Source organism: Chelmon rostratus, chromosome 20 (genome assembly GCF_017976325.1).
Source record: "Chelmon rostratus isolate fCheRos1 chromosome 20, fCheRos1.pri, whole genome shotgun sequence".
Lineage (NCBI taxonomy): Eukaryota > Metazoa > Chordata > Actinopteri > Chaetodontiformes > Chaetodontidae > Chelmon > Chelmon rostratus.
This window is the reverse complement of record NC_055677.1, coordinates 11937627-11955178: the sequence shown is the minus strand read 5'-3', so window position 1 is coordinate 11955178 and position 17552 is coordinate 11937627. Positions and strand designations below refer to the sequence as shown.

Below are 17552 nucleotides of genomic sequence, written 5' to 3'. Positions count from 1 at the left end.
TGCTAAAGATGCAAATTGTCGCAACAACGAGGTTACTCTAAGAGCTCTGCTGCAGCGCAGAGAGCAGAGGATGCAAAACAGCTGCAGGGAGGTGGAGACCTTCTGCCAATGAGGAATCAATGCAATTACTGTACGTGGCCATCCTCATCTAAGACAGCCTGCAGCCATGTTCAGCAGCGGCAGCAACTGACGCGTGGGAGGCTCTCCTGACATGCCTTCCGCAGTCCAAACATCTAGTGTCACAACGGGAGTTAAACTCCCGTCACTCCCCAGAATCCCCTCGCCGTCCTCCTTGTCTGACTAGACCTTTTCGCCGCGTCCTCAAACACACTGATGCATTCAATTTATTCATGGGGAAAGGAGGGGAGATAATTGTAGCGCTGAATGCGTGTGAGCGGGAGAAGGCGGAGGCTGGTTGTGAATCGGACGGACGCACGGAGGAAAGTGTGGGAGGACCAGCGGAGATGCCAGGGTGATGGATGGGAGAGAAGCTCCTCTGCTCAGCAGAGTTTGGAGAGGAAGAGTCTAAAAAGGAGAGTTTACAGAGACTGGGCCTATAAATAATGACCCTGAGGTGGAAGCTTCACTGTTTAGTGGGTGCGAGTGAGAAAAAAAACATAACGGTGTTTGGAATGGGAGACTCATATTTTGCTTTTAAGCTTATCAGGCCACAATTAAATGATAATGAAAAGAAGAAAAAAAAATCCGGCCTCAGCTTTTCAAAAGAAAACCATGACGTCAGAGCGACTTTCATCTTTGCCTGCCTTCCCGTTTCGCTCTATCAGTGAAAGCCAAAAGGCCCATAATCCTCAGATAAGTCTACTAATCAACTAATACCATAGACAGAGCGTAATCTCATCAGCTCACTAATCACCTTTCTGCCTCTGGTCTACATCTACGCATTAACACACGCCAACACACACACACGTAAACACACACCATCTTTCTATGTGTACATTAACTGCACACAGGGGACGTTCGGTGCTGAGCCTGAATGCTACAGAGCACCTGCTGCTACGTTCATGCTTTTGGAGTGACATTTATCTCCATCACAAACACACATACATGAACCCATTTACTGTCAAGAACACACACACACAGATGTTGTTTTTTTGTCTCTCATAATGTGGTTTAGATGATGGGTTTGTCTGTCTCTTGTTTCATCACAGAAAAAAAAGGTTAAAGACAGCCAGACCTGCAGTTAACATGCGTCCTGGGCGGTCCGATCACCAGTGACCAGCGTCAGTTCACACCTGGCATTAGGATGCCTCTCCACGTGCGACCAGCTGGGATCGGATCTCGCTTTCTCGCTCTAGATGCAAATAACACGTGCACCTTCCCATTCAGACAGCATGTTTGGTGCGTACTTCATCCCCGAGAGTCCATTCTGCCTGTTACTGTGGCGTCTTCTTGTTGTTTCCCACTTTAATATGGTGAGTACGTATTTCACACGGGACACGCTCACATACACACAGCTAAAAGAACGTGGCCATACGCTGCTCAAACCACCTCAATGTGGTCTGAGTGATCGGATCTCAATGAGTCCTGCACTTAGACCTGTTCACTCGTGATCGGATCACCCAGGAGGCATGTTAACGGCAGGTGTGAACAGGCTCTCTTATGGGTTGAGTCGAGACTTCAGCATTTGGTATTCATGTTTCCATGCTATTCTCGTATGACTGACCATATACTGACCAAGTTCAAAACTGACCTGTGTGTGTTAATTAGCTGTTTAAGTCTACGCTTTATTGTAATGGTACTTAATAATTTGGAGCCTTTTGCAGGACAAACATAAATTAAAAATGAATTCCCACAAACTGTCAGCACTCAGTTTATAAGTTACTGCTGATGTCACAGATCTGTCAGGCATCAAATTTAAAAAATGACCATCTTTATACTGGAGCCACATCTGGATCGATGACTGATAAAAATACCCTTTAAACACATAATATCGAGATCTGTAGACCAAACATGAAAAATCTGAATAGAAAAAAAGAAGAAAGGTTAAATATCATGCAAATTATGTAATATTTATCAAAAACAGCAGTTTGTGCTCGATATCAGCTCTCAAGATTTTCCCTCCTTTGATTGACTTGATTGGTTGTTGCTTGTGGCTCTAGTGCTACGATGTTGCTTCAAATTGAAAATCAGATTTGTCAAATGCAACATGGCATGCCTTGTAAGTATGGTGTGAAAAATAGGGATCAGAATAAAGAAATCCAAGATAAAATTATATGAATATGTGTAAAAAAAAAACGTAAAATGTGTATTTGTCACAAGTTTAAACATGCAGATGTGCGGGGCAGCCGCTGCCGACGAGGCTGAGGATATACAAATGTCAGAGAACAGAGGTCTCCATCACATAAGACTTAGTTTCAAGGCCAAACACGAAAAAAAGTCCCATTAGTCAGAGGCGACAAGAGACCTTTTCTAACGCTTGCTGATAGAAAATTTGTCATTTCCTTCTAAAAAGGAAAACCAGACACATAGTTGGAAAGTTGGAGTCACCTCAATATCTGACAAATAAGTCATTTGTACTGAAAGTTATTGTTAATTATAAGAAATAAGTCTCAGCTCTGTTATGGTGACAGTTAGATGATAATGAAAATATGTTTTATGTCCAGTTATGTCGTGTCTATGTCCTGTATTTATTGCTCTGTGCATAATTTTGGACATATTGACAAAATGAGGCATTTATTCTTGATTTTGACAGATTCTGCAGTAACTGTAGTGATATTTTCAGGCACGTAAAGTGACAATCCCTCCATCCCTGAGTACAACACTCCCTCTGCCCGTCTTCCTGTTTCTCCAGCTGTCTTTCCATCACCTCGCCCCTCACTGCTCCACACATTACCGCTGACACGAGCGGGTGAAGAAATAGCAGCACCGTGCGTATGATAATTAGCAGCTTCATGCCTGTACCTTGGTAACTGTAGAGATCTCCCACGCTGTTCTGACGCGTGATGTGCTGCCAGTAGGCGCTGCGTGGCAGGGAGATGGACTTGGTTAGCGTCTCTCTGGAGTGGATCTGAAACAGAAAGAGAAAGCTTAGAGTGTCTCTCACTTTCTGTCACTCTCCGTCACTCACTCGCAGCAGGGGAAAACGCTCTGGGTGTGTCAGTAAACAAAGGGCGTGCGTAGTACGACATATTGCTGGTTGAATGGCGTGTTTCCACTCTGGATGGGAGGATTCATCAGGGATTATGGTGTCGGCGAGCCACTGGATGGTGGGTTTTAGATTTTTAGAGACAGACTGGGGCTTAAATATATGAAATGTGTTAATATTTTAGTGAAAAAACTGCATTTGCTTGCTAGCAAACATGCTAATTCACCCGTTCTGCAACTTTTGTGTAGCTATCCATGTGATTTATAGAGCTGAGGGTAAATGCCGCATTTGGAAATGTTCCCAAATGGTGGGGTCCAAGAGCATGGCCATATGGTCAAGGCTCATCAAACACTAGGCAGGCCTACATAAATAAAGAATACAGATGATCGCGGGGAGGGAGGAAGGAAGGAGGGAGGAAGGAAGGGATGGAGGGGTGTTGTGATGGAAGGAGGGAGCGGAGGCCAAGACGGTGGGGTGTCAGAGGGCTCCTGGTCCAAGGCAGCGCTTTGGGGAGTAACAAGGCAGCAATACCTCGAGAGAAATGTGGATTTGTGTGTGTGTGTGTGTGTGTGAACATCTTGTGTGAAAATCATGATTTATTAGCTTTGTGTTCACTGGTTTCTAAAAATAATTCCGTGAACAGCCTCAATTGATCAGCCTAAATTAAGTCACGGTGAAGAAACCCAGATTTTTAAAAATATATCTTTGCGCGTGTGTGTGTGTGTGTAGGTACAGATGCAGTCTTTGTACAAATGACTCTCGCTCAGTGTTTCTTCTGGCAAAAGGTGCAACAGGATAAATTAGGACTGTATGAAAGTGATGCACACCACGCATGCATTAAGTAAGTACTCCTGACACTTGCACTCATTATTAGCTGTTTGTTATGTTGGCAGTACTAGAATAAAGCTGCTGGCCTCGTTTGTGAGCTGCTGTGGGTGTCAGATAAATGTAAAAATGTACCTGGGAGCTCTTCTCCATCTCCTCCATCATCCTCTCGTGCTGCTGGGCAATGGCCAGAGTGGCCGAGTGGACCCGCTGGTAGATCATCTCCCCCTCCCGCGTCTGGAACGTGAACAAACCCTCTCCTGTGTCACACATCCTGCGCCAGGAACACACACACAGAGACAGAGAGAGGTGCACACACTTTGATCGCGCTCACTCTTGGATTGCTGATTTACAAATATGCATGGCTGAATGTGCAGGCGCGCTGATATAACAGCCCGCTGAAGTCAAACACACACATGTGCGAGGAAGATACAGTACACAAACAAAGACACACATTCACAGCGGCACCTGTCACATCAATGCCTGAAGGGCTCCGCGGCAAACGCTGATACCCTGGGATGTTTTGGATATCCAAAGTTGCTTTGTTGAAGTTTTTATGACACTTCCAAAAGTTTTTTTTTTTCCCCCTTTCCAACCACCAACATTTCAATCATACACAAGACAATGCAAGCACTTATCTACATGCGCACACACCTCCCAGACTCAAAAGTGAACCAGGTGGAGTCTCGTCCGTATCGGCGCAGTGAGCTGAGAGGCCACATGACGAGTTTGAGGCGGGCGTTGTGAATGTCCCACAGGTAGATGTTTTCGTGGGTGATCTGCATGGTGCACTCCCCGTAGATGTCCAGGTTAGGGGTGGGCATTAGGTACACGTTGAAACGTTCTGAAAAGATTCACAGGAAGCTTATCAATAAAGGGTGGGAGGGTCATCTCACTTAAATTAGGAAACTAAAAGAGTGCAGTTAGTGCAGTGCAGATCTCCACCAGGCGTGTCTGGGGCATGTGGGTGGGGAGCAGGGAGCGCAGGGCTGGCTGTGTGTGGGTGCAGTGTGTATGCATAAGAGGAGAACATGCAACAACCAGAGATGCAAAAAGTCAATTTGAAATGAAAGAATTTGCCGACACCAACGTGGACGCCATGTCTGCCTAATAAAAAGATTCCAAAGTGAAGCAGCTGTTGATCACATCTGGCCCCCACCAGCCTGTTCAGTGAGGAGTCAGCAGTCAATGGTCAGTAAAACAGACAGTGCAGTCCTAAACGACATGAGGATGATGAGTCCAGTTGTATGTGAGATTAGCTCCCGACACACACACACACACACACACACACACACACACACACACACACACACACACACGCGCAGGATCCCCTCCAGGCTTACACCTGGCGCAGATAAAAACACATTTCCTCACTTACATCTCGTGGTATCTGCTGTGGCCATGCAGATAGTTTTGGACTAGTCCACGTTTCAAGATGTCCGCCTCTATCCCGAATTTCATTCTGTGGTGCTCACAGCATTGAAAGGTGACATTTAAAAGAATCAAAAGCAACATCTTTCTCCATTTTTCTGTACCTTGTAGTTTCAGCGACAGAGACTGGAAACAGCTAGAGTGGCTCAGTTCATCGGCTAAATTAAAAAAAAACGCCCACCAGAACCTCCAAAGCTCACAAATTAAGATCATATTTCACTTGTTTCACTGAGCTTTAGAGGTGCTAGTAAGCAGTTTTTTGCATCTTTGGCAAAGCCAGGTTTGCTGTTTTCCCCGTGCGCAAATCTGAGCTCCACTAAAACTGTTCCTTTAGGCTTAAATGGACAGATTTTTAGATTTTAGACTTCCGTCACAATTCTCTTGCAGCTGTAATTTATCAGATGTTATTGACTGAAACCACAACAGTAACCAGAAGCATCGACAGCGTGCAGAAGCAGGGTAGAGCAGGATAGGAAGTTAACCTAAATTGAATAGTTTTTGGTTTAGTTTTGTTCAGATTTTAAAAAGCGGTTGCAGAAGAGCCTGATTAAGATAGAGGATCAGTTCTCATCAAGTGATGGACTATTCTTCGCTCTCTGCAGATAAAATGGAGTAGATATGGAGTATAAGAGGCATGAGGAGGTTGGTTTTTGCTCATTAAAGGCTGAGGCTGGGAGCATGGAGCACATGGCTACGAAAACACTTTTAGTTTTAGCTGTTTTGTATGCAAATGTAGAGTAAAACGACCATCAAAGAAGGGATTTTGAAAAAGTGCTTTACATGACTTCACCTGCAGGGGTCGCTAAGCTGTGCTGCGATCATGGAGGCAAATCTGCCCGCCCACATTAAACTAACTCTCTGACGCAGAAGGAGGGAGGACGAGAGACGGCGAGGGAGAGAGTTCTCCATAATCTAAATTAGTTCTCACTAATTACACTTAATGATTCAAAATAAGCCATGTGTCTGCACTGGATAGAAAATGGCAATGTCACGGCGTGGCGTATTTTTAGGGACAGTGAAAATGAACTCTGATCTAATCACCGGCCCCTGCTGCTTGGATGGAGGGGGGGGGCAGGCCGCAGGCCTGAGCAGCCCGTTCCGTCGGCTCGTACAGGCAGCAGAGAGACGCTGGCTCAGCTGGCCGCCACAACACGCCGCTGCAAACTTCTGTACGAGCTGCGAAACAGCAGGACCTCCGCCACAAGAGGAGGGAGAGGAATTGCGTCGTTACACTCCAGTTCACATCGCGGCACAGTCAAAAACTCGCGAATTGATATCTTCAATAAACGGGGCCAAGTTATGTTGAAGAATACGATTTCACTTCACGGCTACAGTGAAATGAAATGGGCTGAAATGACGGCAGATTCTTTTCAATTACTCGCCTTTTTACAACTTTAAACTGCTCTTCTTTGCCTGTTGCCTTTTCAATTTCCTCTGCGAGTTTACAAATTACACAGAGAATGAGCTCCAGCGTGATAGCAGCGCCCTGTTGTCCCCTCTCTTTTCCATTTCCATTTCCTGTGAGTGGAATATGTGGGGAAGCACATTTATTTCACATGGCTTTAGGAGCCATAATCTCATCCATCTCTGTGACAAGCTTCATTATGAGGGAAGCCAGTGATGCACAGCACTTCTCATTAGGCCTGGAACAGAGCCCCGACCACAGCCTGTGACCTGTGCTCTAACTCACACACACACACAGACACACATCCAAACGTACTTCTGAAGTTGAACCAATATGTGCTAATGTAAGTAAAGACTGTTACAGGGGACTTCGGATCAGGTATTGACAAAAAAATGGTGCTTATTAGCCAGGCCTAATTGGACAGTGGCTGTTCTGCTCCCCTAACCCTCTGAGGGCTCAGTTGCATTAACACATACGAGCCCAGACTGCAACCGGTAACTGCTTGGTGACGGGCGGAGTGAGGGAGACTGACCCTGAATGGCTGGCTGTGTTAGCACGGACTAATTGGGCACTCACCGTTCTGCTCCCGCTGTACCCCCGCTGCTAACAGGTCTGGCTCTCCCAGGCTGATGTCGTTGAGGCGGCTGCCCAGGCACTCCACGCACAGCAGCTTACACCATTCCTCTGCATCCAGCTCTGCACACAGCCATGCGGCGGCACAGCGTTAAGGCGCGTCCGCCATCAAACACACACACACACACACACACCTCCTCCATATGCAACAAATGTAATAAAACACACTGTGCAGATTATGCCGCCGCTGTCTTTAGTGTGTTTGCACATGCACATGCACATAAATCAGCGGGTTCAGAAGAAAATACTGCACGTACAGGACACGAGTACAGCTAACAGTGGGGGAGAAAAATCTATGTGATCGATTCGGGGGAGATTAAAAGAGGAGGCCAGCGACGGATGAATGCTAGGTTTCTCCTCCCTCCCTTTGCCAATACTCAGTTTCAAGTCTGTACAACATAAGTAGCTCTGCTAGAACAAAATGACCACAGTCGCAGCCGAAGCTGGTGATCATCTATTCAGACAATCAATAAGCTATTTTCCAAATTGAAGTAGGCCTTTAAGCTCTAGCTTGTTAATTGGAAAGGAAATTGTATGCATGAAACAAAATAAAGGATATTTCAACAAAATGAGACAGTTAAAGGGACAAGTACACTTATTTGCACCCTTAGCACTCTCATGTCTGTACGCTAAATATGGAGCTCTCATTAGCAGCCAGTTAGCTTAGCTTAGCACAGGGACTGGAAACAGGGCAGCAACAAATCTGCCCACCAGCACCAGCTCACTAATTAGCATGTTGTTTGTTCAATCAATAAAACCGAGGCACAAAACGCCGGGGCTTTAGCTAAATCTGTTGACGTTAGCGACACATGTAGCATACAGACATGAGAATGGGATCTGCGCATCAAACTCCCTGCAAGAAAGCAAATAAAGCAACTATTTCTTTAAGGGATCTTTGGAATAAACGATGAGAAGATTATTGACTCTTGTTAAAGCAGCAGTCTTGGTTTTTAGGAGGCAGCTTCTACAACATGTGACAGACTGAATTTTTTTAATTGGACAGAAACAAACAATTTCGCGAATCAGATCTGGGAGTCGGCGCGGCAGTCTGTTGTTTGTGAATACCAACTTCCATTCCTGTAAAAGTCAGAAAAAGAAACAGTGTTTACAACGCAGAAGATTTCCCATTGTCTTATGTGAGCGTTCGCTGAGAGTTACTGAGGTATGAAATGAGGCGAGTGCTGGAGTTGGTTATCTTTCTGAAGCTCCTTAACTCCGGGCCCCGAGGAACTCTGTGATATGAAACTATAGCCGGTGATGTAAGAGCGGGAACGCCACAATGTCTCTGTGTCTGCTAATCAAAAGTCAACCCATGCTTGTGTAATGTGTGCGCGGAGGTAATTTCACTTCATTCACTTCAAACTCGCTTGTGTAATAGCTGACAGCCTGTTTGTCAGATCAACTCTGGTGTCCAATGGCACAGATCTACACAACTCTGTAGGGTGAAGGGGAGGTCTGCTGCTGCCTGGAGCACTTAATTCACACGCCACCAAAAGCAGAAATACACACACACACACACACACACACACAGTCACAGGCAGCAGCTCTGCCTCCCCAGATCCAGCTTTTCTCATTCAGAGTCACTATGGCCTTTAAGTGCATCTAAACTCCCACACTTTTAAGGCTACTGAGTGAAAAATCATCCAAACAAACACTTCATCAGGAGAGACGCGGCCCCGCTGGTCTATGTGCCATGCATGGAGAAATGTGGTGGGAGGATGTCGGTGTGTGTGTGTGTGTGACGGAGGAGGATGGAGAGGCGATCTGTGGATGAGGTTGGAGTGAAGGAATACGTCAGGATCCTTCGTCCTTTCCTGATTTCAGCAGTGGGCTGTGGTTGCACGTACGAATACAACACATTATATTGTATGCACATTTCTTTAGACCTGCTTTCGCTGTGGAAAATCAAGGAGTTGACACATTATCCAATCTGCAGGTCACACACGCCGTCTTTATCTCTTTATGGTGCGTATTTGACAGATGCACTCAAAGCATACAACTGTCAAAACACGTAAGATCCGCTCCCGTCTCTTTTGTTCGGCTTCCCTGTTTCACTGACAGCACACAGAACAACATGGCACTGCTTGGGCGGAGGCATCAAAAGGTTATTTTTAAAAATAAAATATCAGGCGATCATCAGGAGGCCTAATTACTTTTTTTTCCCTTTCCTTTTCGAAAACAGTCGACATTTCAAAATGATCTGGCTTCTTTGGATGGCGGCCCGCAAATAAGTTTAATGCTTCCTTTCCAACTGCCAGGTTCAGTTTCCGGATCCAAGCTCCCATTGACATGGCACTGTCGTGGAGAGGCTGCGTGCCAAATGAGCGTCCCATGTAGGTAAGCTCTCATGTAAACTGACCCAGCTGGACCTGGCATATTCAGCTCTGGAATACAGTTTTTTTTTAATCATGCAACACATTTCATTTCTTATTACTGATGCAAATGTCCTTCCTGGACCTCAATGACTTGAAAAGTAGCTCAAATAAAAAAAGGTCACATATAAAAATCAATGGTATCGTGTGTTTCTTCATTCTCTACATGTGGTCGTCGTGCGAATGCGAGCGAGGGGTGTAAATGTGAGGGGGTTCCAGGAAGTGTAGGACTATGGGAGGTCAGTGGACACGCTGTGATAGAGACATCCATATGGTGATGTGAGGGGGGGAAGGCTCTGGGCATGGAAATGAGCCAAGAGAGAGAGAGACAGAGAGGGGGAGAAAGAGTGAGTGATCATGGGAAACGGAGTAAAGGCAAGAGAGAGTTCACCGCTCTAAGTTCAATAATATTTCCCCTGAGGTTTACTGCTACTCTTCATCAACAGATATTTGATCATTACGCCCAAGCGCGCACACATCCACGAGGCTGGAGTTAAGATTGAGTTCATCCCTGTCTGTTTAGTGCGAGCACATTAAGGTGCATCCACCTCATCCGGCCCCTGGCGTCCTCTTCATCCGGCTCCATTTATTTGCCACTAAAGAGCGGCCATGTGCAGATCACGCGCCTCTTTGGCTTCCTGTCCACGTATTAGAGGCAATCTCTATTGTTACAGTCCATAATTGGGTTGAAACACACCGCAAACGGTGCCCAATATCGTTTTTCATACCTGCAGTATGAAAATCAATATTTCGGAACAGATCCTCCCACCTCTTAATATAGCGGCAAATGAGCATCACTTGGCTCAACCCCAATTCTTTCGCCTCTCTCTTCTCTCTTTCTGCCACTCACTTGTGATTCTTCTTCCCTGCCAAACTTTCCGCACACCAGCCCCCCCCAACTTCTCAAGTCTTTGCATGCAAAAAAAAAAAAAAACTGAACTGAAACAGGCCCATCTGAACTCTGAATGGGAGGAGACGGGTGGTCACTTACCCGACTCACAGGAGAACGTCTTGGACGTGTCGTCGCAGAAGATGATGGCCACGGCGTGCTTTTTCGTCTCCCGCGGCATCCGGGTGATGTTCTTGATGTTCTGGAGCTCGGTGATCTAAAGAGGAAGGAGCGAGCGGCACGTTACCTCGAATGAGCGCGGCCGGCAGCAGAAGCGGCAGCTAGCCCTAACCGCCACTTTGCTGAACGTGCAATAGCAGTTAGAGGCTTAGCATGTAAAGGACGGCAAAGTAAAATAAAAATGTGGGCGATCTTGAGGGATAAATGAATCACTTTCCTGCTGATTATGAACAGCTCTTTTCAAAAAGCACGAAATCATCCACGGCGTCAGCTTCTCTGCAGCGTGGTGCATGGAGCATGTAATGTATTGCTATTTTACTTTAAAAGCACTTTATGAATAAATGCGACCTGGTGTTCACTCTGCACACACTGCGCAGCCTCTGTTCAAGTGCCTCTCCTTGAAGCAGCTTTTTCAGTCAATGGGGAGGAGTGCGATCAAAAGCACCTAAATCAATTTACCAGGAGATTGATCGCAAATGGAAAAAGAGAGAAGATTACATTTAATTGAATATCGCCCGCATTTACAGGCCATTTTGTTCAACAGTCTTCTGTGTGTTCACTCCGCCTGGGAGATAAGGCCCATTACATTATTGTAGTCCATTGTGTGCTAACTGTGGGCCCTTTGCCAGACTGTTGGGAATGAATTAGCTGGGCTCACTGCCCGTATAGTAAAGCTCGACTGTTTAAGGTTAAAAGACCAGACCTAATAACACACACAACATATGTGGACTACAGATTTCTTTGCTTGATAACGCTGCATATAATAAATCTCTCTCCCCCCCCCCCCCCCCACCCACCCACCCACCCAATTCAGGCATCCTCTGCTCAGCATTCAAGTTACACAGAAAGATAAAAAAGGAAAGAGGAAAAACGAGGAAAGGGAGAGGAGGCTATGGGTATTGAAAGATAGCAGATATTTTTCATTTGTAATTTTTTATCCATCTCAAAGATCGTATCTAAATATTTTATATGAGATGAGGTGATTTTTCTTCCCCTGTGAAGATACAGTATGTATTTGTCCTCGAGCAGGCTATTCGTACATATAACTAACTGCCACGATGCAGTGGGGATTTCTGAGCCGTGGATTCCACCAGCCTCTCATCTCTTTCTCTGTTTGTGCTCAGTGTGTAACTGTGCATGTTTTAGCCTCTTCATGTGTATGTGTGTGTGTGTGTGTGTGTGTGTGTGTGTGTGTGTGAAGCCGCGTTTCTAAGGGAGAGGTTTGGGTGCATTCCCAGCCTAAGGCGCTAGAGTCCGAGCAAAGTGAGTCATTTGTGATGAGACCAGTTCCTCATCTCCTCCTCTTCTTCTTTCTTCTTGTTTTATTCAAAGGTGGAAGTTGCAGCTCGCGTTAAGAGGACTAAGAGTCGGCAGCCACGCTAGCGGCTCTGTGAGGCTGTACTCAGAGTTATATGCTAACATCATCTTGGTCAACTCGTGAACTTCTGAACCAGGCTGATGTCATTAGTTTACCAAGTATTTAGTCATAAAACAAAGATTAGGACCTGATGGTGGCACCATATATAAAGCTCATGGATCAGAATAGATATTGAGATGCGTCAACCTGCTGGTCGCGCTAGAGGATCACTTAAGTTATTAGGATTCATCCTCTGGGGACCATCACTGTCTGCACAAAAAGTCATGGTAATCTATCCAGTAGTGGTTGAGATTATTTAGCCTCTCACATACTGAGAGGCTAAATCTGATAACCCCACTTTTCTTTCCACTTTCATATGCACAAACTGTATTCAGGCGTTTAAACGCAGCTCCATCTTTCCACTTTTCTGCCTCTGTGAGGAGCTCAATGTAGCACACAGAAAAAACAACTTTTCACGGGGGCAAATATATCGCTAAAAATATTCAGGGATTGTTTTACTGTGTGGACCGGCGCTTCTCTGACGGAGAAAAAGGCACAGGGAGGAGTGGGAGTAGAGGGGATGTGGGGAGAGAAAGTAAAAAAGGGAGAAAGAAAGCCAATCCCCTTTGTGTTGATTCTGTAAATCAGCCACCAGTGCAGCCTATTTCCTCCCAAAGCACTGCAGCGTTGAATGAAGCCCTCAGACGGGACCTTTCTTGATCTTTGTGGCGATGCATTACCAGGTGCACTGGTGCATGTGCGCACTCATCGCTCACTCCAGTGCCGGGTGTCTGAGATGCCTCTGGGGGGGGGGGGTACAGCCACACAGGATGCCCCGAGTGACAGCATGATGCAGTGGGCAGAGAGACGCTTCATTCACAATACATGGCTCACAGTGTTGCGACGAGCGACGCTAACATAGTGGATCAAAACCTCCACCTACTGCAGCTTGTGCTTGTATGCAAAAAAACGTGAAGTTCCAGAGTTTGAGAAATCCCCGCTTTAATTCATAATTACACGGCCTGCTGCAGACCACTAAATCAGCTCTCAAACTACTGCCACGTAGGAAACCCGGTGTCAAAGTCCCCCATCAGCTGCTGTTATCTCCTCTCATTACTATAAAACACTATTCATGGTGCCACTCCTTTAACATCATCTCCCCTCGCCATGATAATGAGCCATAATTGGAATATTTCAAAGAGCTTAAGAGGTGGGGAGAGAGATATTATACTCCGGATTATTACTTTCAAAAGGGAGGGAAAAGGCCCCAGAGGAGAAGATAAAGTTGCAAAATGTGTCTTAATGGCTCCCTAACTCCATCATCTGTGGCCAATGGACAGAACTTTTTATATGAAGATGAAAACGAGGTTCTCGGCAGGAAGTTTGCAGCTTGAGTGCAGCGATAGCATTTATTCCATTTCTTTTTTTGATCCAACGTAAAAACACCCACCTTTAGTAAGCACTGCATTTTAAAACAACAATTCTTCCCCTTGATTTAAGAGGGCGCATCCCGCGCCTGGATACAACCCCGTCTCCTCATTTTTGGTGGCCGAACGCTGGTGTCAGATTTTCGTCAGCTAAAGCTAATTAATTCCACCAGTTGGCCAACTTGCAAAATGAAACCCTTGGCTGTTGTGTGACGAATGTGCTCTGCATGCCGATGCAGCGGTAGCATTTAGACTCGGCCAGAGACCGTTCCCTGGGGAGTCACGCGCCAGGTTTAATCTCCTTTTGGAATTCAAAGGGACAAAAGACAAACTTTAACATTCCTGATCCTCTGAGGACCATGAATATCTACAGGAGATCAGAGTTCAGTTTTGTCAAGCGGGGAATGGCCATCTGATGGTGGCGTCGAATCATCAGGATTCATACTCTGGACGAATACTGATTCCTAATTTCATGGCATTCTGTTCACTGCATGCTGCATTATCTTGATGCAGCTGACTTAGGTCGGCCCTCGTGGCAGCAACTAAAATGTAAATTTAAACCCTTTTCTCAGTGAAACATGGCTTGTCACATCCATAAAGCTGCAGGCACAACCTCCACATACAGCATGTTTTCATTTGCTTTTATTGTGAAGCACTGTGTAAATTGTGATGCTTGAAAAGCTGACATTTTGTAGATAAATGAATTGTTTAATAGAGAAATAAGTGGGATAAATCAATAGATTGAGAATCAGAATGGAATTCATAATGCACATCAGTTGTCGTTGTTTACCTTGTGGAAGCTCCTGAAGTACGCTGCCTTCTCGTCTGGGTACTTCTCTAACCGCCGGGGTCCTTTACTGGAGGCCTTCTTGAACACCAGCCAACACCTCCGGAAGATCTGACAACAGAGAACGATGGCGGCCCTGTTACTGAAACACAACTCTCCCCGAGCAAAGAAATGCATTAAGATAACAGCAGACAGAGGCTACAGCACGAACACAAGCCGACTGTCCAGAGAGGTCGATTCCCGCTAACCGCAAAATAATAAACCCGGAGAACTCAACCCGACATCACGTTAACAGGACAGAAAAATCAACTCCTGCTACACCAGAGCAGACAACAGAGGAACCACCGCGGGCTACCACCCTCCAATTCAAGCTGAACCGCTAAAATGCACCTCGGCAAAATCTCCAAACATCAAAGCAACTGAACACTTTAAAGTAGCTGTGAATGTTTTTCCATTGATCAAATATAGGTTGGCCTCAGGATTACATTAAGCGCACTAAACTGATTCTTTCCCTGATTTTATACCATGGTCTGGGCGAATACTCGATTCTGATTGGGTGCAGGGTGTGCATTAATTCCTGACAATGGCGACCTACTAAGCAGTTCCACTGAAACTGTCTGTTCTCCGTTCTAAATGAATCTGCTGGCCACTATCAGCCTGCATCTAAATTGAGTGACCAGTGCAACAGGTTTACAATCCTCTGCAACACGCCAACAAGCTAACATCTCATTACAACTCTGACTGTGGTCCTTCAGCGCCTCGTCCTCCAATCACCACAGTCGACTGTAACACACAAGCTGCAGGAAGCATCGCATAAGCCAGAATCTAGCATTCGATTGGTTGTTCAACTTGCTTCTCGCAACTCGCCTGTCATTTGTTCTCGAAAATCTCGATACTGATTTGGGGACAATGAGATGCTGGATTGCTGGATAGTCTTGTTGTTATACCGTCAAATCATATTCACTGTTGGTCAATCATACGCAGTGTTATTGACTTTAAATCTTGCTAGCATAATGTTAGCTTTGTGGCTCACAGCTGAGCAAAGGGTTCTTTATCTCCATTGCATATGAACGTTATGGGACTTTAATGATTGTCGCAAGAATTAGTCAAGCTCTCAGGTGTTACCTCAGAAAACGAGCTGTAGCTTGCGAAAAAGTTGATTTTGATCATAAAACATGAAAATATCAAGCAATGGTAATTTTTTTTCTTTGGCAAGTGACCACGGTATAAACAGGATGACGCCCTTTGAAGTGTCACCATCAGGAAGTAATGGACGCCGCAGAGTTGTTCCCTGTCGTCCATTAATTCCTGACAATGGACACCCGATTAGGAATCATTCCTTACATATACCTGAGCAAGCCGATGTCGTGATGAGAGTAAAGGCACCAAACACAAGACTTGGGAAAGGAAATGAAACGATTATGCCGAATGAATCAAACATCAACTGTTCTAATCTTATCATTAATGCATTTAGATAAGACACTGGTCTGCATTTAGGACTTTAGTCAGTGGCAACTCCAATTACTTTTCCTTTGATTGCATGCATGAGGCTGGTAATGCTGAAGTACAATAAGGTCGCAGGGCATTCAACAACTTCAATCTACTACAGTACATCAAAGAATCTGTTATTCTCATTCCTCTAACAAATGAGTCTGAGAAGATGAAGGATTAGGAAAAATACATCATTTGTTGTGTGTTTAAGTCTTTTCCAGAAATCATTTCCCACTTGAGAGGCCAATGAAGGAAGTAGGATACTATAGAGAGACACTAGGGGGTGTTTGCATGACGTCACGTTGCATCGGGACAATAGCTGATCCAGATTCAGCTACACTTTTGCACTCAGGGCTAACTTTAAATCTCATTCTGAACAAGGCCGAACGTGCCTACCTCTCAAGCTGTAAGGCAATGAATCGTGAAGTTACACTGAAAAACAAACAAAGCAGATGCAGTCTCTCACCAATTATTTCTTTTGTTTTTGCATGGAGGTGTAATTGGCAGAGAACTTGGTTTGATTTCCTAAAAGTGTCTGTCGACAGCAGAATCTTCAACAATGTCCTGAATCTTTAAACTTAAAGCCACGTCCACTAACACTGCCTTACTATATAAAAAAAGTATATGAGGGATTTGATTTATCCACAAATATCTTAAGTTAATAATTAATATTCTAAATTCTAGATATTTTATTGCCTCTTTGATAAATTTATGCATTTATTTCCCAATTTCTCAGTGAATTTAGTGGTTTATTTAACAGCAATACGGCAGATATGGGCTGCAACTGCAATCATTAAACTGCATTTGAAAATAGGTGTGTACACAAACAAACAAACACTGTTCCAGAAGTGAAATTAGAGCAAGTGCTGAACAGTTCAAATGCACCAAATAACTGGTGTTCAGAGAGATTTGACCCAACTGTGCTCCTCTGTACAAGCTTAACAACTTCATAACTTAGTTTCAACCTGGAGTAATGCGCTTCCATTTATGAAAAGCTGCAGATCACACGCTCCGTTTCTGTTTCTTGCCACCCAGTGTGAACGCAGTCACAGACAAACTCTATCTCTCTCTCTCTGGTGCAGCAGATTACTGTACTGTATTGATCACTGGACCACAGTCTGGCCCACCCACCAGCTGAAGAACACACAAATAGAGGGTGTCCTATCCCGGACTACTTCAAGGTCAAAACCTGAAAAGGGACGCATACAAATACACGCATGCACGTACTTATGTGCACTCACGAAACCACGACAAAATACAAGATGTTTTTGGTTCTCCTCACAGATAGGCTGCACACAAAAGCATACATGCATGGACACGCAGGTTTCAACACGTCCATCTGTCACTGTAATCCCATATATTCCGGCAGTCCTATGTAAACCATTTAGCCATCATGAGCTAAGAAGAACTGCCCTGTTTTCTGCTTTGACGCATTAAATTTTTTAATCCAATGGGTTTTCAAACTGTTTGCTTTTCTCAATCAACAAAGAAACACTGCATCTCTCTCTAAATTTGGAAATATGTGATTTTCTTTGGACAGCAACGTCTCTGAGGATCAGTAAAAAGAGCTGGTATTATTAGTCTATCTGATCCGCTGCATCACCCCACAACAACACCTGTAAACCATTCGCAATGCTTCCTGTTTACAA

The 17552-nt window shown here is 45.0% G+C and overlaps 1 protein-coding gene across 2 annotated transcripts in view; it reads right to left on the bottom strand.

Moving 5' to 3' along the window:
* dok6 (docking protein 6) overlaps positions 1-17552 on the bottom strand; it is a 43218-nt gene that overhangs the window by 4841 nt on the left and 20825 nt on the right. For both annotated transcript variants that reach the window (XM_041961779.1, XM_041961778.1), the window contains exons 2-7: positions 14416-14523; positions 10764-10878; positions 7344-7463; positions 4586-4775; positions 4067-4205; positions 2923-3028 (exon numbers count right to left, since the gene is read on the bottom strand). In XM_041961779.1, coding sequence (XP_041817713.1) covers positions 2923-3028; positions 4067-4205; positions 4586-4775; positions 7344-7463; positions 10764-10878; positions 14416-14523 — 778 coding nt within the window. The remainder of the gene's footprint in view (positions 1-2922; positions 3029-4066; positions 4206-4585; positions 4776-7343; positions 7464-10763; positions 10879-14415; positions 14524-17552) is intronic.